This window comes from Trichechus manatus, unplaced genomic scaffold (genome assembly GCF_000243295.1).
Source record: "Trichechus manatus latirostris isolate Lorelei unplaced genomic scaffold, TriManLat1.0 scaffold00005, whole genome shotgun sequence".
Lineage (NCBI taxonomy): Eukaryota > Metazoa > Chordata > Mammalia > Sirenia > Trichechidae > Trichechus > Trichechus manatus.
In genome coordinates, this window is record NW_004443941.1 from 18,482,356 (window position 1) to 18,505,370 (window position 23,015).

Here is a 23,015-nt window from a genome sequence, read left to right on the forward strand (position 1 = left end):
TTAGCAACGCTGTAGGTGCCACAGGTTTTCATGTTCCCAGTAATCGCAAGCTCCGGCCAGTGAGCAGAAATCCCTTTCGACTGTCTTTATTCTACTGCCATCCTGTGGCCAACCTGTGCCACTGCAGCCCTGTGGCCGGATGTAGCTGAGCATCTGTATCATCATTGTCCTCACTGTCCCAGGAAGGGGCTCCTTGGGAAGAAGGGAGTGCAGTTGGAGGGTTTGCTCAAGTCCCCCATCAGAGGGCAGGATTCTGGGCATGTAACACCAATCTTGTCTCGATTTCTGTTTGTTGAACCTTAAGGACACATAGTACAGGATGATGAAGCTGATGCTGATGCTGATGAGGATGAGGTAGATGGCGTAGAGGGGTTGCGAGTTCAGGTCCATGTCATCGACAATCTGGAGGCACAAACACTCAGTGAGCTCATTAAGTAACATTCAGTTGGATGTTCATCCGTTTTTGTGAAAAAGAAACTTGGGTTAAAATCTGAGGCTCCTTCACTACTTACTCTGTCTCCTGGGATGGAGATGGTGAGGTTGCCGACCTGCATGTAATAAGCTCGTCCGTTAAAGTGAATCTGCATCAGCCCTTCAAAGCATCACCAGAGGAAGGACACTTTGAAATCCACGCAGGCAGTGGAGACAGTGAAAGCCACATTAGTCACATGACCTGACGCACCTGCACAAGGGCACAGCCTGCTCCCTGGGAGTGTACGTGTCCATGGTGGCTGAGGCGCCCCTGAGAGAGGGTATGGTGGCTCTGAACCAGGGAAAACAGGGAGAGGCGAGAGAGAACAAAGGCACAAGGGCACAGGAGGGCCGACTTGGGGCACTGGGATGGGACTGAGGGGTCACCCACACGTTTGTTCCACGAGCTGTACTGAGCCTTCATCTACCAGCAGCCTGCACGAGCTCTCTGCACAGAGCTACGGGCCGTGGAGACTTGGCAGCCCCACACCAGAGGTTCTGAAGTCTGTGCTCTGCCTCCTGTGGAGGTATCATGGTGGGACAGGGTGGGGAAGCAACAAACCCTCCCCAGGGTAGTCAGGAAAGGCCTTGCAGAAGAGAGGTGAGTAGGGGCTCACAGCAGACAATGTGGGGAACACATGCCCTTAGAGAAGGGCCAGGAGTCCCAGGGTGGTGCAAATGGCTAAGCCGACTACCAGCCGCAAGTTTGGTGGTTCAAACGCACCCAGAGGTGCCTCGGAAGACAGGCCTGGTGATCTGCGTCTGAAAGGTCACAGCCTTGAAAACCCTACGGAGCAGTTCTACTCTGCACACAGGGGGGCGCCATGAGTTGGAATGGACTTGATGACAACTGACGACAGCAGAGATGAGCCAGATGCAGCCTCGGAGCTGAGAGGGCGGAGTGTACTGGGGGCTTCAGAGAGCTGGGTTGAGTCCGCAGGGAATGAGCAGCCCCGGGAGGGTTGGAACAAGGCAGTTACATGGATTTGCACCCTAGAAGGTCCGCTGCCTGGGGTGAGAGCTAAGAGGGAAGTGGGGGACCAGAGTCACAAACACCAGACTGCTGCATCAGCCCAGGATCAGGTGATAGGGGCCAGGGCTGGGAGATGGAACAAGGGGACATTTCAGAAAGACTTAGAAGGCAGAAGGAGGACCTGGGTGATGTAAACAATTAATGCACTCGGCTGCTAACTGAACGGTTGGCAGTTCAAGTCCACCCAGAGGCGCAAGAAGAAAGGCCTGATGATCTACTTGTGAAAAATCAGCCATAGAAAACCTAACGGAGCACAGTTCTACCCTGACATACATGTGGTCGCCACGAGTCAGAATTGACTTGATGGCAATTGGTTACTGGTGGGAGGTAGAATTGACCTGGCTTGCTGTTAAAAGTGGAGACTGGGGGAGTAAGAGCGTCCAAGGCTACTTCCAAGTGTCAGCCGTGGGATACGAGAAGGTGTCATCTGCACCTCCTAATGGAGACATTCCCAGGGCACACAGGATAGCTGGACAGGACAGTGCTCAGGGCCAGCCTCAGTTGGAATCCAAATGATAGGCTTTCATCTCCAGACGAAAGCAGGCTTCATCCGGCCACATAAGAGCTAACAAAGCTTAGTCAACAAGGGCAAGCAGGCCTCACCTGTCCACAGATTTTCCAAGTTTATCATAAAGCTCCCAGTGAGGTAGCAGGAGTTGTAGCAGCGTTGCCAAAGAAGGAGGACATATGGAAGGCGGGGAGCAGGGCTGCAGCGCAGAGGGCCATGGCCCTGCAGCAGAAGCCCACCAGCCACAACAGCAGGAAGTGCAGCAGGAAGGGCTCCGGGCTCGGCTGCAGGTTGGCCAGCCAGTAGGTGGGCATCCCATAGATGAAGATGTAGACGCAGTGTTCCGGAAGCTCCCCCAGGATCTGCAAAGAACAGCGCCTGCCAGGACACGGAGCCAGCGCCTTCACTTACCTTTATTTTTAAAACCCTTCAAGGTTTCTTGTTGTTAGTTGCCGTTGAGTCGATTCCGACTCCTGGTGACCCCACGTGTGCAGAACAGAACTGTGCACCATAGGGTTTTCAAGGCTGTGACCTTTTGGAAGCAGATCATCAGGCCTGTCTTCCGAGGAGCCTCTGACCAAAACCAAATCTGTTGCCATCGGGTGATTCCCGACTCATAGGGACCCTATAGGACAGAGTAGAACTGCCCCACAGGGTTTCCAAGGAGCGCCTGGTGGATGCGAACTGCCAGCCTTCTGGTTAGCAGATGAATGCTTAACCACTGCACCTCTGGGTGGGGTCAAATCACCAGCCTTTTGGCTAATAGTCAAGAACTTAACTGTTTGCACCATCCAGGGACACCTATGTTTAGAGGTAGCAACCCCCAAGGATGCCAACGTTCCCTGCTCTTGGTGATCAGACTGTCGCAGAAGGACATGGTGGATGGGATGTCTTGTTCTCAGGCCAGCTTCCTCTGCACACACCCTGGCTTCCCCTGGGGCAGTTTGGAGCTGTTTGCTACAAGGAGTCAGCATGGCTGGTGAAAGCTGCACGGAGCACGGGGGCCCTGTGGGGATGGCCTGTCCCTGTGTTCTGCCTACTGCGTCAGCTAACCGCTTCCCTGTAGTTTCTGTGCAATGCAGGGATGCTCGCTCCGCCCTCACCCCTCACCCCAGGTGGCCACTGACTCTCAGCCCTGACCAGTCACCTTGGCAAAGAAATAAGGACCTGCGGTGTACAGCCCTTCCTCTAGCTCGTAGTAAAGCATTGCCCTCTCCGAGTGACCTGAGATGGGGTGAAAAAGAGAAGAGAATGAAGAAGTAAAATTAACTTACAGTTTTTGAGTCCTTCTTCATACAACTAAAAATAGTTATGTTGTATTTGTTACATTTTTAGAAAATAGGCCCAGTAACACCATCCTAGTTTAGATGTCTGGTCAGACAAGTCATGTCAGGGAAAGCCCTGTACATTTTGCTATTCTGTGACTTGTATGTTGCTAGCAAGTACACCACTACTAGGATTGGCTAAGACTCATTGGTAATTTGCTTTCATTTGTATACTAATATTAGTGTGCAAACTTTGAAACATTTATCGTCTTTTGTTTCACAATCATGATGAATTTCTTCCTCAAAGGCTCGTCCTGGAGCTCAGAGGAACACATGGGCCTTGGATCAGCTTGGAGGGTGGTGATGCCCTGTCTCTGCTCGGGTGACACTTACACTTGGTGATGACATCCAGGATCATACTGAAAGGGATGAGAGCACCGATCATGAACAAGAGGGCCGCAGTGTCCGTGAAGGAGAGCTGGATGCCCCCGTGGCCGTAAAACAGAAACCCAATGATCAGGGACATCAGACAGGCCTCCATCCCGTGGATGAGAAGGGTTGGCAGGTCTCGGAAGTCGTTAGAAATCTGACGACTTGAAAGATAAAAGAAAGAGATGCCAAGGGAAAAATACAAAACAGCCTTGGTGGCCTTGGGAAAGTCACTTACTCTCTGTACGCCTCAATTTTTTCATCTGTAAAATGAGATGGTAATACCTGCCTCAGAGTCACTGTGAGGATTAAATGAAATCATTGATAAAAGCATCTACTCCAGAGAATAGGTACTCAACAAATGGTTATTATTTTTATCATCAATGTAACAGCCTTGCAATTTAAAGAAATTATCCTAAGGACACAATCAATCAGATGCACAAAGATGTATGGACAAGGATGTAGCGTTGCTTGTAATAGCAACAGCCAGGAAATAATCTGAATGTCCATCAAAATGGACTTAATGGTCACAGTAGCCAAAAGGTAGAAACAACCCAAGTGTCCATCAACAGATGAATGGATAAACACAACGTGGTTTGGAATATACAATGGAATATTACTCAGCCATAAAAAGAAATGACGTCCTGGTCCATGCTCCAACATGGATGAACCTTGATAACATGCTGAGTGAAGTCAGTCAGAACAAAAAGACAAATATTGTATGATCCCACTTAAATGAAATATCTAGAATAGGCAGGTGTATAGAGATCAAAGTTTGTTAGTGGTTAGCAGAGGCTGAGGGGAAGGAGAATAGGGAGTTATGCTTGAGGGGCACTGAGTTTCTGTTTGGGGTGATGAAAAACGTTTGGAAATAGATACCAGGGATGATCACACAACACAGCAGAATGTCACTGAATTTTAGACTTAAAAATGGTTAAAATGGCAAATGTTTTGTTACGTATATTTTGCCACAACAAAATAATTTTTTTAACCGGTAAATGAATTATGACTAGAGCCACACTGTTAAATGCCAGTTATTAAGAAGGATGAGGAAGACAAGCCAGGTGAGAGGTACAGGCGCGATTCTAAGTGGGGGGGGGAAGGGGAGAGAAAAAACTAGTCATAACAGTATGCAGAGTATGATCCCACCTGTGTGTTAAAATGTTTATGTGCATAAAGATTTCTAGAAAGACACACACCGAACAGTTGGCTCTGGTTTTCTCCGGGGGCTGGTATGACAGGGGACCTCCTTTTTCCACTTGAGTTTGAATTATCTGAATTTTTCACAACGATCTTGTGTTATTTCCACGGTCATCCGGCCAGTGAAGATATTTTTATTTCATTTAAAGAATAAAAGTAAGAGGACTGGGGGTACTGGCGGCTCTGGATCACGCTGGGGGCTGGAGCTGGTCTCAGTGATGCTGTTTTTTTCAGAGAATTCTACGTCTTCCGCTTTCAAATTCTCTTTAGACACCAAGGGCTTAATTTGATAAGCAAAGACTTTCTTGAAGGGAAATGAAATGGCAGCCAATTACCAGATCAGTGTGGCAAACTGCTGGGCCGCCCCAGGCAGCTGGGTGTCCGTGGGCCTCGGGAGGTGGTTGGGGTCCCTCTGGCAGGCAGGGCTGTGGGAGGCAGAGGGTGGGACAGGTCACTGGCAGCCCTGTCAGCAGGGTGCCCACGCCCTAAGCGCCCAGCCGCCTTATCTGTCCGCACAAGGGCCTGCGCCCAGGTCCTATGTCCCTCCTCTCCACAGAAAGTCATCAAATTCACACACTTTTTCTAGAAACAAGGCTGCCAGTGACCGAGCCTTCTCCCTGGTGGCCACCTCCTGCTCTCTGCTGCGCCTGTCAATGCTGGTCAAGTCCACTGTAGGCAGAGGATGCGCGGCGTGAACGGCCCTTCCCCGGCATCAGGGGCTCAGGGCCTGCTCCCCACCTTCCCCGGTGAACGGGAAATAAGGGTCAGTGCAGAGGCAGAGCGCCTTTCAGAGGCTACTGGACCCTCGCGGCTGCCTGCCCTGCCAGGCCTGACCACGTGTACAGCGTGCCAGGCGCAGGGCCATGGACCAGAGGTGGGGACAGCGAGGCCCTGGTGGCTCTGGCCTGCCCCCAAGGATCACCACCAGGCTCGGTCTGGAGGCACTCCTGGGACAGGGCAGAACTCAACAGGAGGCATCGGACCTTCAGAGCCAGAGACCACGGCACAGTCACCCCAGGCTCCAACTCCAGCTGTCCAGGAAGGCGAGGCCCGGCCTCCCAGGTAGGCCTGTGTCCGGGGAGAAAGTGGGCTGGTCAGGGGCTCCTGGGCACTTCTGCTTCTCATTGTAAGTTACCAATTTGGCTGATAGCGATTTGGCTTCCCAAGCAGCCTGCCCAAAGGGGAGCAGGTGTTGGCCAAAGGGTGCCAGGCCCCGCCTCTTGTAAGTAGAGTTCTCCCTGCCCCCTAGCCAGCCGCTGCGTGTAAGGGTGGGGCGGTGGGAGGAGCCAGCAGACCTGCTGCAGAACGGCACACCCTGAGATCCCGGGAGAGGCTCCAGCCCCAGCCCCGGCTCTCCCGGGACGTCTGTTCAACCTCTAGAGCCCCACGCTGCTGGAAAAGGCAAACCCCGCAAACTCCGCCCGGTGCAGCCAGGGCCTTCTAAGCCCGCAGGGGCTTCCGTCGCTCCATTCCTTCTGCAGAGCCTGGACTGGCTGGGGGTTATCCCTTAGCCTTTCTCCTGTTCCCTCTTCCCATTTCACAACACATCTCAAAACAAATCTATCTAGGAGGGGTCTTATAAACTGGGGCATGGCCCCCCACCCCGCCCCAGCGTGAGGGGCTGCAGATCAGAATGCCAGATTCAGCTATGGGTATTTAGGAGTAGGTGGGTGGCCAAACTCGTTAATGCACTGGGCTGCTAACTGAAAGGCTGGAGGTTTGAATCCACCCAGAAGTGCCTCAGAAGAAAGGCCTGGCGATCTACCTCAGAAAAATCAGCCATTGAAAATATGTGGAGCACAGTTCTACTCTGACACACATGGGGTTGCCATGAGTCAGAGTCAACTTGACAACCGTCACTGATGCGGGCATTACGGGTGTTTGACTTCTCTTAACCCCTCTCTAGAGTTATTTCCGATCTCTTCCTGGCGGCCAGGTTGGCGTATGCACTCTGCCCCCTTATCTCCAGATGTAACAGATGGATTGAGGACAACATGTTAGCAGGAAACGAGGAGAGCACCTGACCGCAGGGAGGGAGGGTGACGGCTATGTGAGTTCACCCAGGTGGTGTGAGTGCACAGGGTGAGAGCTGCCGCCTGGACAGACTAGCCCGTCCTCCTGGGGGATGGATGGAGGATGGCTTGGAATGCTGGTGAGGAGGGCATGGGAGAAGGGCCAGGGGCCAGGGGTGGGACAGACACCCCAGGTAGGGGTCCTAGTTCTGCACCCTACAACTCTGCCAAGGGAGGCACACTGTTTAGCACTTTGGGCTCCGATCTGATCTCTAAAGAGGGAGATGACCCTGACCTGGCAGGGCTGGGAGGGTCAAACAGGAGACTCTCTGGAGCTTGGCATTCCTGGTCCTCAGGTGAATGGTCCTGTCCGCTTGCTTACTGGTGAGGTCCTTACTGCGCCTTGCCATCCTGAGAGGAAGCTTGGGCTCCTTGACCACCTTGGCCAGTGTGTCAAGGCCAGGGGTCAGGTGGCCTGTGGGCCCTGGTACAACTGTGCCACCAGTTGGGCAGCCACATCAACCCTCAGCACCCAGGGTCCACAGTGGGTGCCCGGGAAGGCTACTGTCCCCCCAGGAATGCGGGGAGAGGCTCATGCTGCCCTAAGGGCCGTATGCTGAGGACACGGGCAGAGCTGAGCTGAGCAATTTTCAGATCTAGAGATTCACTGGCCAAGGCCACCAACAGGCCCTGAGCTGGCCCACACCTGCACCCCCTCGCCCCCAGAACCTTCAGGTTCCCTGCCTCCACTGGGAGCACCACGGCCCGGTTTTAAGATTTCATCATGGCTTCCTGACCTCAAATTCCCTAAATTTCCCTACAGAGCCCGAACAAGGTCACATTCTAGAAATTGAACGAAACCCTCTTGAATTCTATCCCCTCCAGTCTCTGGAATGCCCAGAACTTTTTTCTCTCATGTGTGCAGAAGTGTGGCTGTTCGTCAGAAGCTGCTCTTTGCAAGTCCTTATATCTGGCATCTGATAATTGGCAAACAAATCCATGGCCTACGTCCTGGTTCCCCTCTCCTGAAGCCTCTGCAAGCTTCTCTCCGGGATCTTTTCACTCAGCTCTGGCAGTGCTTGGGCCTGTGGGGAGCCCCTGTGTACCTGCACCTCTGGCATCATGGCTCACCATAGAAGTCAGCAGGGTTGCTGTAGCGAGGACAAGGGTGGCCGATCTCTGTGAAATACTGGACCATGTGCTGAGCTGCCCCCAAGTAGATAGGGGTGCCAGATGTCATCAGGAGGATCAGATCAAACAGCCGGAAGATGTCCGACCCGGGCTGGTGAAGGGAGATAAGCACCAGCCTGTTGCCTTTGGCCAGCCTGGACAAGGTCCTCACCAGGTTGTGGGCCATGAAGCTGTCGAGTCCTGAGGTCGGCTCGTCCAGAATGAGGATGCCTTTCCGACAGAGAGAGGAGCCTTGTGGGTCAGTAGCACGCTGGCCGGACCAGGCCAAGGTGCACAACGCTGGTCCCTCATTTCCCCACTGGCCTCACGGCTCTCACCTGGGTTCCACAGAAGCTGCACCCCGATGCTGATTCTCTTCCGTTCGCCCCCCGACACCCCTCGCACGTAGGCGTTGCCCACGCATGTGTCAGCGCACTGCCGCAGCCGCAGCTCCGCGATTACATCTTCCACCTGGAGGCAGGAGAGAGCCGAGGGCTTTAGGCGTCACCTCCAGGGAGCCCTGTGGTGTAGTGGTTAAGAGCTCAGCTGCTAACTAAAAGGTGGGCAGTTTGAATCCACCTGCCACTCATTGGAAATCCTATGGGGCAGTTCTACTTTGTCCTGTAGGGTCGCTATGAGTCAGAATCAACTCAACGGCAATGGGTTTGGTTTTTGGCCCAGGGCTGGAAGGTCTCTAGGTGACGCAACAGGTGACACTCAACTACTAACAAAAGGTTACTGGTTCAGATCCACCCAGCAGTGCCTTGGAAGAAAGGCCTGGCCATCTGCTTCCATAAAGATTACAGCCAGAAAACCCTATGGGGCAGTCAGTACTACTCTATCACATGGGGTCACCACGAGTTGGAACTGACTCGACAGCAACAGGTTTGGTTTTTTCCCAGGGCTGGAAATATTTTGACACAAATTAAAGATGTCATCTCCTTTGGCTGGGTTTTAAAGTGAATGAGGATAGCTCCTGCTGTGATGTTCATCCCCCTGACCCTTTCCACAGATGCTGAGCAGCTTCTGTATGCTGGGCACAATGGCATGTGTTGGGGACGCGGCCATGTGCCGGGGACAAGACAATTGGGATCCCTGCCCATATGGAAGCTCAGAAAATAAGCCAACAGACAAATACACAAATCTGACAAGTGTGTGAGAGACAGTGTGCGAGGCAGAGATGGCTGAGGGGCCCCAAAGGAGCACGAAAGAGCACGGCAAGACTGGGGGGGCGTTTGGGGCAGACAGTGGTGAGCCAGCTTGTTAGACTCCACCTGTGGCTGGGTTCTGGCAGGGTAGCGAGGGGGAAGGAGACCATGGCTTCTTGGACCTCGAGGGTCGCCCCTGGGGTCAGGGAGTTACCCTTTTGTCACGCTGGGCCTGGGAGAAAGTTCTGGGCAGGTGAAGCTGGGCGACCAAGCCCAGGGTCTCGCGGACGGTCAGGTTGGGCAGCAGCTGGCCGTGCTGGCGCACATGGGCCACACACTTCCTTACCACCTGCGGTGCGCTAGGCTTCCCGTTGATCCAGATCTGGCCCGACTGGATCCTGCCACCACAGCCTCGGCCGGTGATCATGTCCACCAAGGAGGCCATCCCGCAGCCTGCGAAGCCACCAGGGACATTCCTGAGAGCAGAGCTTTTGTGGGGCCAGCTTGGGAGCCACCACTCCCTGTAATTCTCCGGCCACCCTGGACAGCTCTGTCCTTGCAGAAGGGACCAGCCCTAGGCACAGTGGCAGGGCTCCCAGGCCTGGATGGGGCAGCCCCAGCAAATCCACTGGAGCTCCAGGCTTTTCCCTGCAGCCACCATGAGCATCTGTGGAGGCTGGGGGTACCTTGGTGCTGGGGGCTCAGGCCAGGGCAGCTGGTGGCTGCATGAGGGAGACGAGCTGGAGGCCTGACCGCCGCAGGCCTGCCTGAGCCTGGAGCCTTCCCCAGCCCGCCTCTCACCAACGCCCTCTCTCCCCCAGCAAGGCTACGTTAACTGCACTGTGAAGCAAAACTATTTTTGGCTGGCAAACATGCCAGGAACGTCTCATCACTCAACATCGTTTGGCTCAGAAGCTGGCTTTGTGGGAAGGATTAATTTGGAGCATTAATTGGATGCCTTTAAAAAACGCAAAACCAGAACCTATTTTGAGAGATAAGGGAGGGGGAAGGAAAAAAGAAACAATATATGTGGAAATGATTTTTAAACTACAGCACAGTGTACATATACGCTCTGAATTTCCCTGCACCCTTCTTGTCTCATTTTTCTCGGTGGTGCTTTTTACTCTCTCTCTAAAAATTGGTTAACACCAGGGGTGAATGACCCAGTACGAAAGGTAAGCACGGGCTTACTTGTGCTTACTTACTAATTTGTAGTGACCAGTTTCACATAGGTTTCACCACATTGGGGTCATCCGTCCCTGTCAGGGATTGTAAATGTGAAAAGAGGCTTTGATTCTATAGGAAGGTGCTGTGGGGTTGTGAGAGAGACAGATGTCAGCCATACCGAGAAGCAGAATCTTTGATGTGGTGAAAAAAAATGTGAAATTGTTCAGTACAGACCATGTGGTAAGCAAGGTAAGCACCATGCTTACCTTACCTATTGGATAATCTGCTGCTGGCTAGTGCCATTCACTTCTGAATGACGTATCGGTTGCTGTCAGTTTGGGAAAGAAAGCATCAAATTGGATGTCCCTTCCCAAAGCATTTATTCCATGAGGCCCATCGTCAGCCCTTTCCTTTTGTTGACGGCTTTTTAATTTGTAATGTGAATTGGGGTCAGGCTCTGAGAATCCCTTCCTACAAACCAGCTGGGAATGAGCTTTGTATAGTCCCCCCAGTGGGATTTTGGTTTCTTTACCGTGTATTCCTTATGGAGAGCAGTAGGCTCATTTTCCAAGTTGTTTTCGAACAAGGAGAGTGCCAATACACAGCACACAGCTCAGAATGACTCCTCCTAGCCATGTGCCACCTGCAGGCAGCCCCACGGTCCCCATAGAGCCAGCCTGGCACAAAACCAAAAGCCCCCAAGAAACTAGAAACCTCCCCACGAGATCCTTCTCTGGCCAACCAGAGGCTCTCAGAGAGGACCTGCAGCTGGCTCCTGGGCATCTCAGTGAGGTTCCTTAGAACTTTGGTGGAGCTTAACAGCCAGGGAGAAACTGGGAAGGGGGCTTTGAGCCTGCTCCCTGCTCAGACTCATCAGGTCCAGGCTCCGGGAATGCAGCAGACTTTGCAAACATGTCTGGATTCCCAGTGAGAGAGCAGGAACCCAGGAACCCACATTTCCTAAAAAAAAAAAACTTTGGGAGAGAAAGTCGGTGGCTTTTCCAGAGAAGGATGCCTTGCGCATTTGAGTAGACCCCGTATGAACTAGGATAATACATCCACGGACAGTCAAGACCCTAAGTAAGAGCCTGAATCTCCAAATCAGTAAATTTCCTCACTGGAAAACACCTCTGGAATCCTTATTCTGTAGAATAAGCTAAAATGCCTGGGGCTATTTTTTATTTATTTTTATTCTTGTGTGTGTGTATGTGTGTGTGTGTGTGTGTGAGAGAGAGAGAGAGAGAGAGAGAGGAGCAAAAGACCCAGGAAGCATAATGGATAAAACTTTCTGAGAAACAATTTTAATAATCTCAGCCAAGTAAAGCTGAAGCTAAAAAACGCTGAATCTGGAGTCAAAAAACATGGGGACTACTCAGTGTAATTCCTGCTTTGAAGTTGACTTTCCTCAACCTTAAACCAGGGATACTAATAGCTACAGTGTTGAAGGTAGCAAGTATTAACCAGGAGGACTGAAGCTTTGCAGAAGTGCCTGGTAAGGTCCCAGGTGTCCCCTATACACTCAATTCATGAAGAAAAGAAAAATTTCTCAAAACAAGATAGCAGGAGTTAGAAACAAAAATAAAATTGGCCTATGAAGGAGATTTTAAGTCACAATTGCTGAGGCAGGGCCAGAAGTGGGAGGGGCTCAGTGACTTGTGTTTATGAAGCTATTATAGTTACAAAGTGCATTCACACACATTATCCCACTTGATCTTTGGTTAGACAACAGAATTTCTCTATCAGAAGATTAAAATTTGGGAACAGGTGTATAAGAAATTGAGTGATCTCTACCTCTGGAAATGATTAATTAAAAGGTAAAAAGTGCTCTCTCTAAGACTACGTAAGGGTGTCACAGCACGGAACATCTTAATCTGACAATCAGGAGGCTAAATTTCCAATTCTAGTTCTGCATTAAATGTATGTCCGTAGGTAACCACTCAACTTCTCTAGGCTTCAGCATCCTCATTTGTCAAAGGAAGCTGTGTGTTTGTGTGTGTGTGTGTATGTGTATGTATGTGTGTGGTGTGTGTAGGTGTGTGTATGTGTATGTATGTGTGTGGTGTGTGTATGTGTGTGTATGTGTATGTATGTGTGTGGTGTGTGTAGGTGTGTGTATGTGTATGTATGTGTGTGGTGTGTGTATGTGTGTGCGTGTATGTGTATTATGTGAGTGTGGTGTGTATGTGTGTGTTGGTATGTGCAGGTGTGTGTATGTGTGTGTGTGTTGGTATGTGCAGGTGTGTGTATGTGTGTGTGTGTGGTGGCAAGGGGACACTCTAGAAATATTGAGGACTAGATAAGTTGAAAACCCTTCTCTAAAAATGCTGGATAAAATATTACAAACATATTTTCAAATGCATAGCTAAGTTGTAAGAAAGTTAGAGAAACTCCCAAGGGCTAAAAATAAAGGGAAAAAATCCTGAAAAAATAAAGTGGCAAATGGGTAATAGGACTGAAGCTGCCTTTTCTAATTGTTTTAGCCCTAAGACACAGCTTTAAATAGCTGCATATAAACAAAGAACTAAGTCTTGGATCCAAGATGAAGAGATGAAACTGAGACCACCAACAAAGCAAGATCATTGACATGAACGCTCCATGAAAGGATAAACTAGGTTAAACCGCAGCCCACAATCAAAGGAACAACAAGGAAACTTAGTCTTGGGCCGAGCTGTGGGTGGGAAAAAAGAAGTCTCCGTTGAGAACGCATCACCCTGGGCCCATTTGCACATGGATCTGGAGTTTGAGCTCACATTGTCTGTGTGTCCCAGGACAGCTTAAACTACAGAATGAAAATAGTGCACTAGGAACCTTGGCAGAGGCAAACACAAATCTTCAGTTGAAAGCTGTATCCTCAACCAAGACTACACAGAATTCCCATGGAAGAAGCTCAGCTGAATATGAGTGCACATCCCAAAATTACAAAATACATGAGGTGCCAAGCCATCATAAGCAAGTGTCAGCAAAAACAACATATGGTAGAAATAGACCCCCCGAGTCTTTAAATAGTGTAATTATAATACAAAATCTAAAACCTTTATATTAAAAATATTTAAGGAAATAAAAATAGCATGAGCAAGGAGCAATATATGATTATTAAAAAAAAAAAAAAAAAAAAAAAGACCAGGCACATTTGAAAAGGAACCAAGTAGAATTTTTAGAGATTAAATTTTATTAAATTAAAAAGTAAAATAAACCAACTAAACAGCAAATTAGACACAAGTGAAGAAAGAATGAACTGGACAATAGATCTGAAGAAGTTACTAAGAATTAGCATAAAGGCAAGGAGACTGAAAATGTGGAAGAGAAGTTAACAAAGAGGATAGAATCAAAAGGACTAGAGTATATCTTATATGATTTCCAGATGGAAATAATAAAAAGAATGGGGAAGACAATGTTTGAAGAGACAATAGCTAAAATTTTTCTAGCACTGATAAAAAGTACGAATTCTCAGAATCAGGAATGCCAATAAATCCTAAAAAAGATGAATAAAAATAAATTCACCCCTAGGCACATCAAAGTGAACTGCAAAAAACAAAGACAAAAAGAGGATCTTAAAATCAGTCAGAGAGAACACAAAACAAAACAGATTTCTACAAAGGAAAAATTAGACTGGTAACAGACTTCTCATAACCATCAAAGAAGTCCAAGAGACACTGGAATAATGCCTTCAAAGTGCTGAGCAAAAATAAATGTCAGCCTAGAATTGTACACCCAGATGAACCGTCATTCAAAAGCTAGTAAAATAAAGACATTTTCAACGAAATAAAAACAGTTTACCACTAGCAGACCCTTACATTTCTGAAGGTTGTATCTCAAGAAGAGAGAAATTAAATTCAGAGAGATAGGCTGAATAATAGAAGGAATGATGACTAAAAAAAAAATTGGTAACTATAAAAGTAAATTTAAACAAACGGTGGTGGTATAAAATAATTACGATAATAATAGTTCATTGGTGGGGCTGAAAAGAAAAGCAAGGAGAATTTAAAAATTTCAAACAATTACATGAAAGAAGGAAGAGTGTGCTTTGTGGGGAAGCATCCTTGGGTTCTTTTATTTTTCTGGTAGATTACAGGGGTATCAGTTGGCTTTAGATGACAGTGTGCATGTTGAAAATGGTAAACACAGAAAGAATAAAATAGAGAGGATAACTTCCAAATTGGTAGAGGGAAGAAAGGTGAAATAAAAAGAAGAGACTGTACTCTGTTCTTCAAGCTCCCCTTTCAGCTCTGACGTTCTGTAATTTAAAATTTGGCCTGTGGAAGTGACTATCTGAGACACTTCAAGAATCTGCATCTTTGCAAATAGGTGAAGGTCGCTGTAAAACTGGAGGGGCTGTCTGAGAAGAGAGAGTTGCGGTGATGGCTGTACCTCTCCACTGTCTGGCCATAACCAGGAATCTGTGGAGGGAGCGATCTGAATGAGTGCCCCTCATGGCTGGACAAGGGCAGATTAACCAGTAAGCAAGGTACACACAGGCTTAATTGTGTTTACTTACTAATCTGTAGTGCATAGTTTCACATGGATTTCACATCTTTGATGTGGTGACAAACGGGAAATTCCTGCACTACAGGTAAGTAAGTAAGCACAAGTAAGCCCATTCCAAGTTTGCGCATTGGGGACTCTGTCCCTGTGGCTAGAGGGGTCCCCTAAAAAGAACATTCAGTTCAAAACTGCCTGATCTTGGGAACAGCTTTTGCCTTATCTCAACACAGAAGTTACCTAAAGACCTGCAGCTTCAGGTGGACAAGAGGACACTCCTGACCCTCTAGCATAATAACAGCAACTACCTAAGAGCTAGTAAATGGAGGAGCTGGGATTTGAACCCAGGGCTGTCTGACCCAGAACCTGTGCTCTCAACCACTCTGCTATATTATTCCATAAGTCAGCATAGTGTTCTGTAAGAAGCAGCCATTTGTCCAAGGGCACATTCTGCATCCCAGGAAAGAGGGAGACCATTGCCTTGCCATTTGCCTGTAGTGTACCTGAGCTCCCTATGATGGCCAGCATCTGCCCACTTCTCACTTTGAAGCTCAGGTTCTGGATGCCCAGCTCACAGGAGTCCTGGCTGTCGTGTAACTTCCAAGGCATCTTTAACCGAGCCAGATTCTCAAACCAAGGCAGCTGGGAGGCCATGTTCACCTGTGGGGAGACAGCATAAGGGTCCTCAAAGAGATGAATAGACCAGAGGCCTTCAGCAACCTGTCCAGCTCCTCTGTGCCCAACATGGTCCCTCTCCACAGGGGACATCTCCCTACCAATACACAGCAGGGACCCCTTCACCCAGGTCCTACCAAATGTGAAGGTTGAACCATCCATGCTGAGAACCTGAAGCTGCCGTTTCCAAGTCTGAAGACAAGGGGCAATGGAAAGCACATGCAATAGCAGAACAAAAATAAAAATGCAATCTAAAGCAAAACTGCATCTTCATCTAATGATAATTGTAATTTACTAATAATTTATCACGTGCTTATTATGTACAAGGCACAGTGTTAATTGCTTCACATCTACTATCTCATTCAATCCTCATTGCAAACTTGTAACATAAGTTCTACTAAAATCCCTGTTTTACAGTGAGGCTCAGAGTAATTAAGTAACTTGCTTAAGGTCACACAGCCTTTGCAAGACCAGTGGTCCTTTAGCTCTGGATATTTTGTTAGCTCCAGGGACAGTACATTGTACAATTTAAAAAATGACAGAAAAGCTGGCGAAATCTAAATAAAGTCTGTAGCTTAGGTGATACCATTAACTAAGTTAGTACCATTGTAAATTTCTTAGTTTTGATAATTGCACTGTCTATGCAAGATGTTAGCATTAGCAGAAGCGAGGAAAATGGTATACGGGAGCTCTCTGTGCTATTTTGGCATCTTTTCCAAAAGCCTAAGATTATTTCAAAATATAAAGTTAAAAAAGAATTACAGAGATTTTTTTCCCATAGGTTCACACATTTGCTTTACATTTTAACAAGGGTCCCATTCTCTTTTTATGCCACTCAACCTCCAGTTACAATATGGGCAGCTGATGAGCGAGGGAAGTCACTGCGGTGCTTGGCCGAGCACGTGAGAGATCCACTTGGGCTGGACTCTGTCCCTGCCCTGTCCTTCAGGGCAGCAGACCCTCAGAGAGGTGGCACTCTCCCCTTCCACTTGGGGAGCTATTTGGCTTTCCCTACCTGCTCCTCCCGCTTAGGCCCTCTGTAAATGAGGTGTTACCCTACCTGGTAGCTGAGGTCTTGAACGTCTAGGATGTTGGATGGGCCACTGTAGGTGAAGTACAGGCTATTGTCACTTTCAGAGGAGAACAAGCTGTCCTGGAGGTCCTGCTGGGAGACATGACAGGCGAGGGGCTCACCCGGAAGCCGCGGAGGAGATGGGAGAAGACAGGAGGAGGAGACAGACAGGGGAGAGCAGCAGCATGGGTGAGGCCCCTACTTGGCAAGATGGGTTTGTGCAGTGGAGCCCAAGGGCTTTAGAAAATAGTATCGTAGATGAAGACGCATCTCTTCTTCTCAACAGAGAGGGCTCTGGGGCTTTCCCCCAGCACAGCTCCTGGCCCCAGAGAACCTCAGCCTCAGGCTGGCAGAGCCCAAAGCAGGCCATGGGGAGGAGCCCCAGGCCCTGGGCTAGAGGGAGCTGAAAGAGCCTCTACACTGGGAAGGCCAGAGCTGGGCGCTGGCCAACCCTCAGACTTTACTGTTCTCTTCCCTGGCTCTGGGCTAATATTTCCTGATGACAAGCATTGTATACCCAGCATGTTGACAGGAAAGCAGGTATCAACAAGTAAACTCTCAATATGTGTGAAGATACCATCCTGAGAAAAGTCACGTCTTATTTCAGTGAAGAGTTTTGCCCAACAAAGCCATTGAAAATATGGTTAGGGATTTCAGAGGAAGTCCCTTCTCATCATCATCGTCATCGTCATGTTTAAGTTATCGTTGCTGTAGTTATTATTGGGGTGGTGGTATATTTGAAGGCACAGTAAAACCTGTGAAAGCCAGAACCTTCGTAAGGCAGAAACCTGACAGAGAAGGGAAACTCAAATATTTTCCACTAAAAGGAGAGATAGAAAAGCAGTAAGGCAGAAAACTTGTGAGACCTAGAAAAACAAGGCAGTCCTGTCAAGTGCCAGCCCTCACAGATTTCACTGTACATCAGTCAGATCAGTGTCCGATGGTATCAACTGATATCTTTAAATGGTATTAACCATCTGCAGATCTGAATTCCATTTTTAGCTGAAAGTTTCTATTTTACCAGTCCCATCCTTTAAATCATTGAGGCCTGGACAAAGGAGAATCCAACCACTGAGGTTTCAGTGTCTAGGGCATTCCATTTTTCTTCTGCTTCTGTGGTACAGGAAGAAGGGTGCACACCCACTCATCACTTATCGACATAGTTATGTTCCAAAGACCAGATCGTTACGTGAAAATTGGTATTATGTGAAAATGGAGGATGACCACATCAGATCCCAAAATGAAGGATGACTACACCGTTACATAACTGCCAAATTACATCGTTACATAACTGCCAAACCACTGAGAATCATGGTCCAGCCAGGTTGACACATGACCTAAACCATCACAGCCAGCATTACTCTTGCCTTGCACCCTGGCATTCGTCACTGCCAGATGTAGGTCATTAATGCACAAAATAGTTGGATTGTAGCTTTTTTACTGTTGTCGTAAATGTGAAATGTTAGATAAAGAGATAGTCAATAAGTGAGGAGTGGGTATATTCATCAACAAGTTCCCGTTGACTCCAGCTTCCTTCCACCAGAGCCACTTCTCATACTGATGCTTCCTCCCGTCAATCAATCAAGCGCCCAACACTTATTGGGAGCCCACATCACGCTCCAGCCTTGAAGTTTGGGATACACAGGTGAAAAAGACAGGTGATTAGGATGGAGGGCAAGACAGGCCAGGACATAGAGGCAGGCCGACCACAAGCATCTGATGAGAGTATTTTTTCACTGTGTCCACATACACACATGTGCCTTACATGAAATAACCAGTTTAAAAAAAAAAAAACAACAGTTGCCATCAAGCTGATTCCAACTTCATGGTGACCGCATGTGTGTCAGAGCATAACTGTCCTCCAAAGGGTTTTCAATGGCTGATTCTTCAGAAGTAGCTCGCCAGGCCTTTCTTCCAAGGTGCCTTTGGGTGGACTGAAACCTCTAAACATTTGGTTAGCACCCGAGAGCGTTAACCGTTTGCATCACCCAGGGATGCCTTATGTGAAACAACATGGCTGAAACACCCACAGTCTGTTTGTCAAAGCAGACCTGCAATGGCGAGCATGAGAGGTCCTTGGAGTCGACTACGTTCCAGGCCTGTGGAGGTGGAGAGAAATAAATACAGCACCTTGTCAGGTGACAGCCTGCCGCAGGCTCACGGTGAATAGCACCCAGAGCTCCAGGACAGTATGAAAAGCAGCAGACCATTGCCACTTACACTGTTTAATGTTCAAACTATTACCAGAAAGACCCAAAATTATACAGAAAAACCTGGGATATATAAATATCAATTCAGGAGAGGGGTTAGCACTGGGGTGGGTCTTCAAAGCTATTGGCGATTATTTAGTTCAGTCGTGGGTACATGGGAGTTCACTATTCTTTAAACCACTTTGTCTGAAATATTTCAAAATGTATCTTCAAACTGGAAGAGCGAGCAGCCAGAGAGAGCAGGACCCCAGGTTTCTAGCTCCCCCTTGGCCCCTCAGCTGCCAATGCATCCAAAGCAGGAGTGAGGTGGGGGTCGGGGGGTGGGTTTGGGAGGCTGGAGGGTATGCGCCCTCAGAGATGCAGAACGATGCTCTTGGGAAGACTAAGAAAAGCTCAGGTTGTTGCTGCGCTCTGTCAGGGGGGCTCTGCCTCAGTGGCCCCTGCCCTCACCCTCCACTTCCACCATCATCACACACACTGCTGAATTTTTCCGTTTGTTGCTGTCAAACTGTCAAATCCTATCCATTTCTCAAAGGTTCATTTGGGCTAACAAGCATCTTGTTTTTTAATGAAAATATCCATAGAAGAGATACAGAGCCAGTAGTCACTTAGCATAGGATTATGGAAGTCCCTGGGTGCTGTAGACGGCTAAGTGCTCAGCTGCTAACCAAAAGGTTGGAGTATCGAGCCCTGGTAGAGTAGTGGTTAAGAGCTACGCCTGCTCACCAAAAGGTCAGCTGTGCGAATCCACCAGCTGCTCCTTGGAAACCCTATGGGGCAGTTCTACTCTGTCCTATAGGGTCGCTAGAAGTCAGAATCGACTAAATGCCAACGGGTTATGGGTTAATCTCCTTGTGAAAAATCAGCCATTGAAAACCCTATGGCGCACTGTTCTACTCAGACACGCACGGGGTTGCCATGAATTGGAATAGACTCAACAGCAACTGTTATTTTGTTGTTGTTTTTTTGTTTTTTTTTTTAGTATAAGCTTATGAGTTAGCTCAGACACTACTTTCTGGCCAAAAGCTCCCAGGCTAGATTTAGGGGTGGGGGAACTGCCAAGGATGGGAGGTTAGACATTTTGGGGTCTGGAGCAGCATGTGGAGGGGTCAAGCTGTGCTTTGAGAAGGTGGAAGGGCCAGGGGAGACTGAGATACAAGGAAGGTGAGAGGGGCGGCTCCCTGCTCCCAGGCTCCCTTGCAGCCTCCCTTGCAGCCTCCCTCACTCCCTGTGGCTAAGTGGCCTGCGTAGGCCAGCCCAGGTCGCCAAGCACCATCCAAGGATGGTGCCTCCGGGGAGCTGCACAGGCAACTCAACTTTCAGAGAAAAGAACTCAAGCTTGGTTCGGGGAATGCCTCCATTCTGAAATATTTTCCTCGGCTCTCAGGAAGGATTTATTAGACTGTTCCTGAGGTTTTGACAAACTCTCTGTATTTTTCAAAGACTTAAATATCTATTTGGCTGACATCTTAATCAGTATGACTGTCAGAACATCACTTGGTTTTCTGACAGATGACACCCCAAAAAGCAAAAGCAGCTTTATTTGTAGGTAACCACCTCGGCTCCTGCGGGGCTGCATTGTAATTTCTCCTTGTATTAACTTCTGATCAAATTCCTGAGTCAGAACCATAGACTGAAGGAAACTCGGGGGGCACAGAAGTTCCTTGTTCTGCACTGAGCAGGATGTGCCCCAGAGAGGCACACGGCTGGTCTTGGTGTGGCTACGTAGGCTTCTGGCTGAAAGGATGACCCTGGGCCTTTACTAGAACGTCAGACTAGATCTTATGCAGGCTCTGCCCTGAGGCCCGGATACCTCTCTTAATAATAATTGTAATTTACCAATAATTTATCAAGTGCTTATATGTACAAGGCACTGTGTTAATTGCTTCATATCCATTATTTCATTCATTCCTCATCAAAACCTGTAACATAAATAGTACTATAATCCCTGTTTCACAGATGAGGCTCAGAGTAGTTAAGTAACTTGCTCAAGGTCACACGGCTATTAAGTGGCAGAGCAGAGAAAGGCTCATCAGGCTCCTCTGTAAGGAGCTCCCGTCCTCCTCTGGCCGTGCTACTGCCACAGATGAGGAGTCTGTGGGCCAGGGACACTTGCCACTCCACGTACTTCAGGCCCCAGAATCCCCTGTGCAAACGGCCCTAAGCCCACTCCCAGGCCTGCGTGTGCCTCCTCCCAGGTCTATTCTCCTGAGGGCTCACAGTGCCCCCCAACCAGGCACACTGCACCAGAGAGGTGGCTGTTTGTGGAGGGTATGGATGGGATCTGGGAGGGCAGCCTGCGGTGCCCACACAGGAGTGTGGTAAGACAAAGCTGGGTTGGGCAGATAAGGGGACAGGCCGTGAGCTGGAGCTGGAAGCCACCTCCCCATGCCACCACACTCTAGTGTGCCACTCCAAGAAAACCAAAGCCAAACCCATTGCCATCAATTTGATTCCAACTCACAGCGACCCCACAAGACAGAGTAGAACTGTCCCACAGTGTTTCCGAGGCTATAACCTTCACGGAGGCAGACTGCCACATTTTTCGGTTAGCAGCCGAGCGCTTACCCACTGTGCCACCAGGGCTCCTTACACCACTCCTAGGAGTCCTACAGTTTCTAAATTTAAACCTGGCCTTCCAGGTTGTTGATGGAGCAACGGTTAAGCACTTGGCTGCTAACCGAAAGGTTGGTGGTTTGAACCCACTCAGCAGCTCTGCAGGAGAAAGACCTGGCGATGTGTTCCTAGAACAAAGTGGTTCTGCTTTGTCACATGGGATCGCTATGAGTCGGAATTGAGTCGGCGGCTCCTGACAACAACAACTTCCAGGTTGTTAGGAAGGTATATCAAGGTAAGAGATCAGAAATTATTTTATTAAACAACTTTTTAGTTTGATTTACAACTTTTAAATAGCTAGACATGACACGTGGCCCACATCCTCTTGTTCCAGGCCCCACAAATGTTAGGGGCAGAACACTGCTTGACATCTTGAGTAACAGTATTGGAGAAGAGGAAATCGAAAATGGCAGAATCTGCCCGCAGTCCTGGGTGTTGGATTCGGGCAGTCCTTTGTCTCCCAAGCTGTGGTGGCTGAATTGCCAGACCTTCCAGGCAAAAAGTGTCCACCACTGACTTTATACACCGTGAGGCTGTAGGCATTGCTCTCACGGCTACAGGAGTCATTCCTTGCAGGGGTTGGGCCCCTGGGGTATTCAGAGAGCAGAGACGGTCATTTGCTGTGGCTACAGAACTGAAACGTGGGGTCCTTGGCCCCTGCTGAGGTCAAGCCCTACCGATTCAAGGCCAGCGCAGGTGGCCTCTGGCCGTCCCTGTTGGGTGTGGAGTCCTCAGTCATTCATGTCTTTCTGTCCCAGCTTCTCCCCACAGCAGGCAAAGACAGAGGGTGGGGTGAGGTAAGTGTATATAGTGGGTCCCTTCCAGTTTAGCCTTCTGCTTCAAATCCCCCTCACAACTCAATTTCAGTCAAAGGCCATTTCTCCAGTAAACATTTCCCAGGATAACCAAGGGAGGAAACTTGCACCTCCACCTCTTGGCCACCTGGCTGAGGTCTATTCTTTCCAGCCGTGCCCCAGATCTTACTTTTACCTGTGTAGCCATAATTTGAGCCTAAGTTCTGATGTTCCTACAACAGCCATCTGTCATCTGTCTCATCATTTTACTGCCACTGGGATTCTGAGCTTGACAGCCCCTCGGCCAAAGGAGGCACGAGCAGAGTCCTTGGTACTTGCAACCACATTTCTGTGATCAGTCTCATTTGGACAAAGCTAAATCAGGCAAAGTCACAAACCAGGACATTGCTTCCCTGTAGGAGGTGACCTCAGAGGCCCCGGCCCTGAATCAGCTCCCCTCAGCCCTTTGACTCCAGGGAGACAGAGTTCTCACTCTGCTTGTCCTGGGGGCAAGTAAGGACAGAAAGGTCCTGGGGAAGGAAGAAAGGGCCTGACCGCTCCAGCCCTCCAGGGCTGCGGGGATGTCCATCACTCACCAAGCCATCCTGGGGAGTGGCCTCGTTCCACAGCCCTCCCTTGGCTGGGGCAGTCTCAGCCATGGGGCCCAGCAGTGTCTGCCCCTTTGTGGCAGCTCCCCAAGAAGCTTAACTGCTACCTGCCCTGGCCAGGGCTTTCTTTCTCCTTCCCAGAGCGGCCAGCCTCTGGC

At 49.0% G+C, this 23,015-nt stretch overlaps 1 protein-coding gene across 1 annotated transcript; it reads right to left on the reverse strand.

Moving 5' to 3' along the window:
* ABCG8 (ATP binding cassette subfamily G member 8) lies at positions 1 to 22,908 on the reverse strand. The gene is given in 13 exon segments (XM_023734578.1): positions 1 to 402; positions 513 to 619; positions 2,075 to 2,167; positions 2,170 to 2,374; positions 3,160 to 3,236; positions 3,671 to 3,870; positions 5,458 to 5,575; positions 8,050 to 8,319; positions 8,427 to 8,559; positions 9,451 to 9,689; positions 15,386 to 15,542; positions 16,618 to 16,827; positions 22,846 to 22,908. Coding segments are annotated over 13 exon segments (2,274 nt in total).
* Between the last annotated feature and the right edge of the window lie 107 nt (positions 22,909 to 23,015).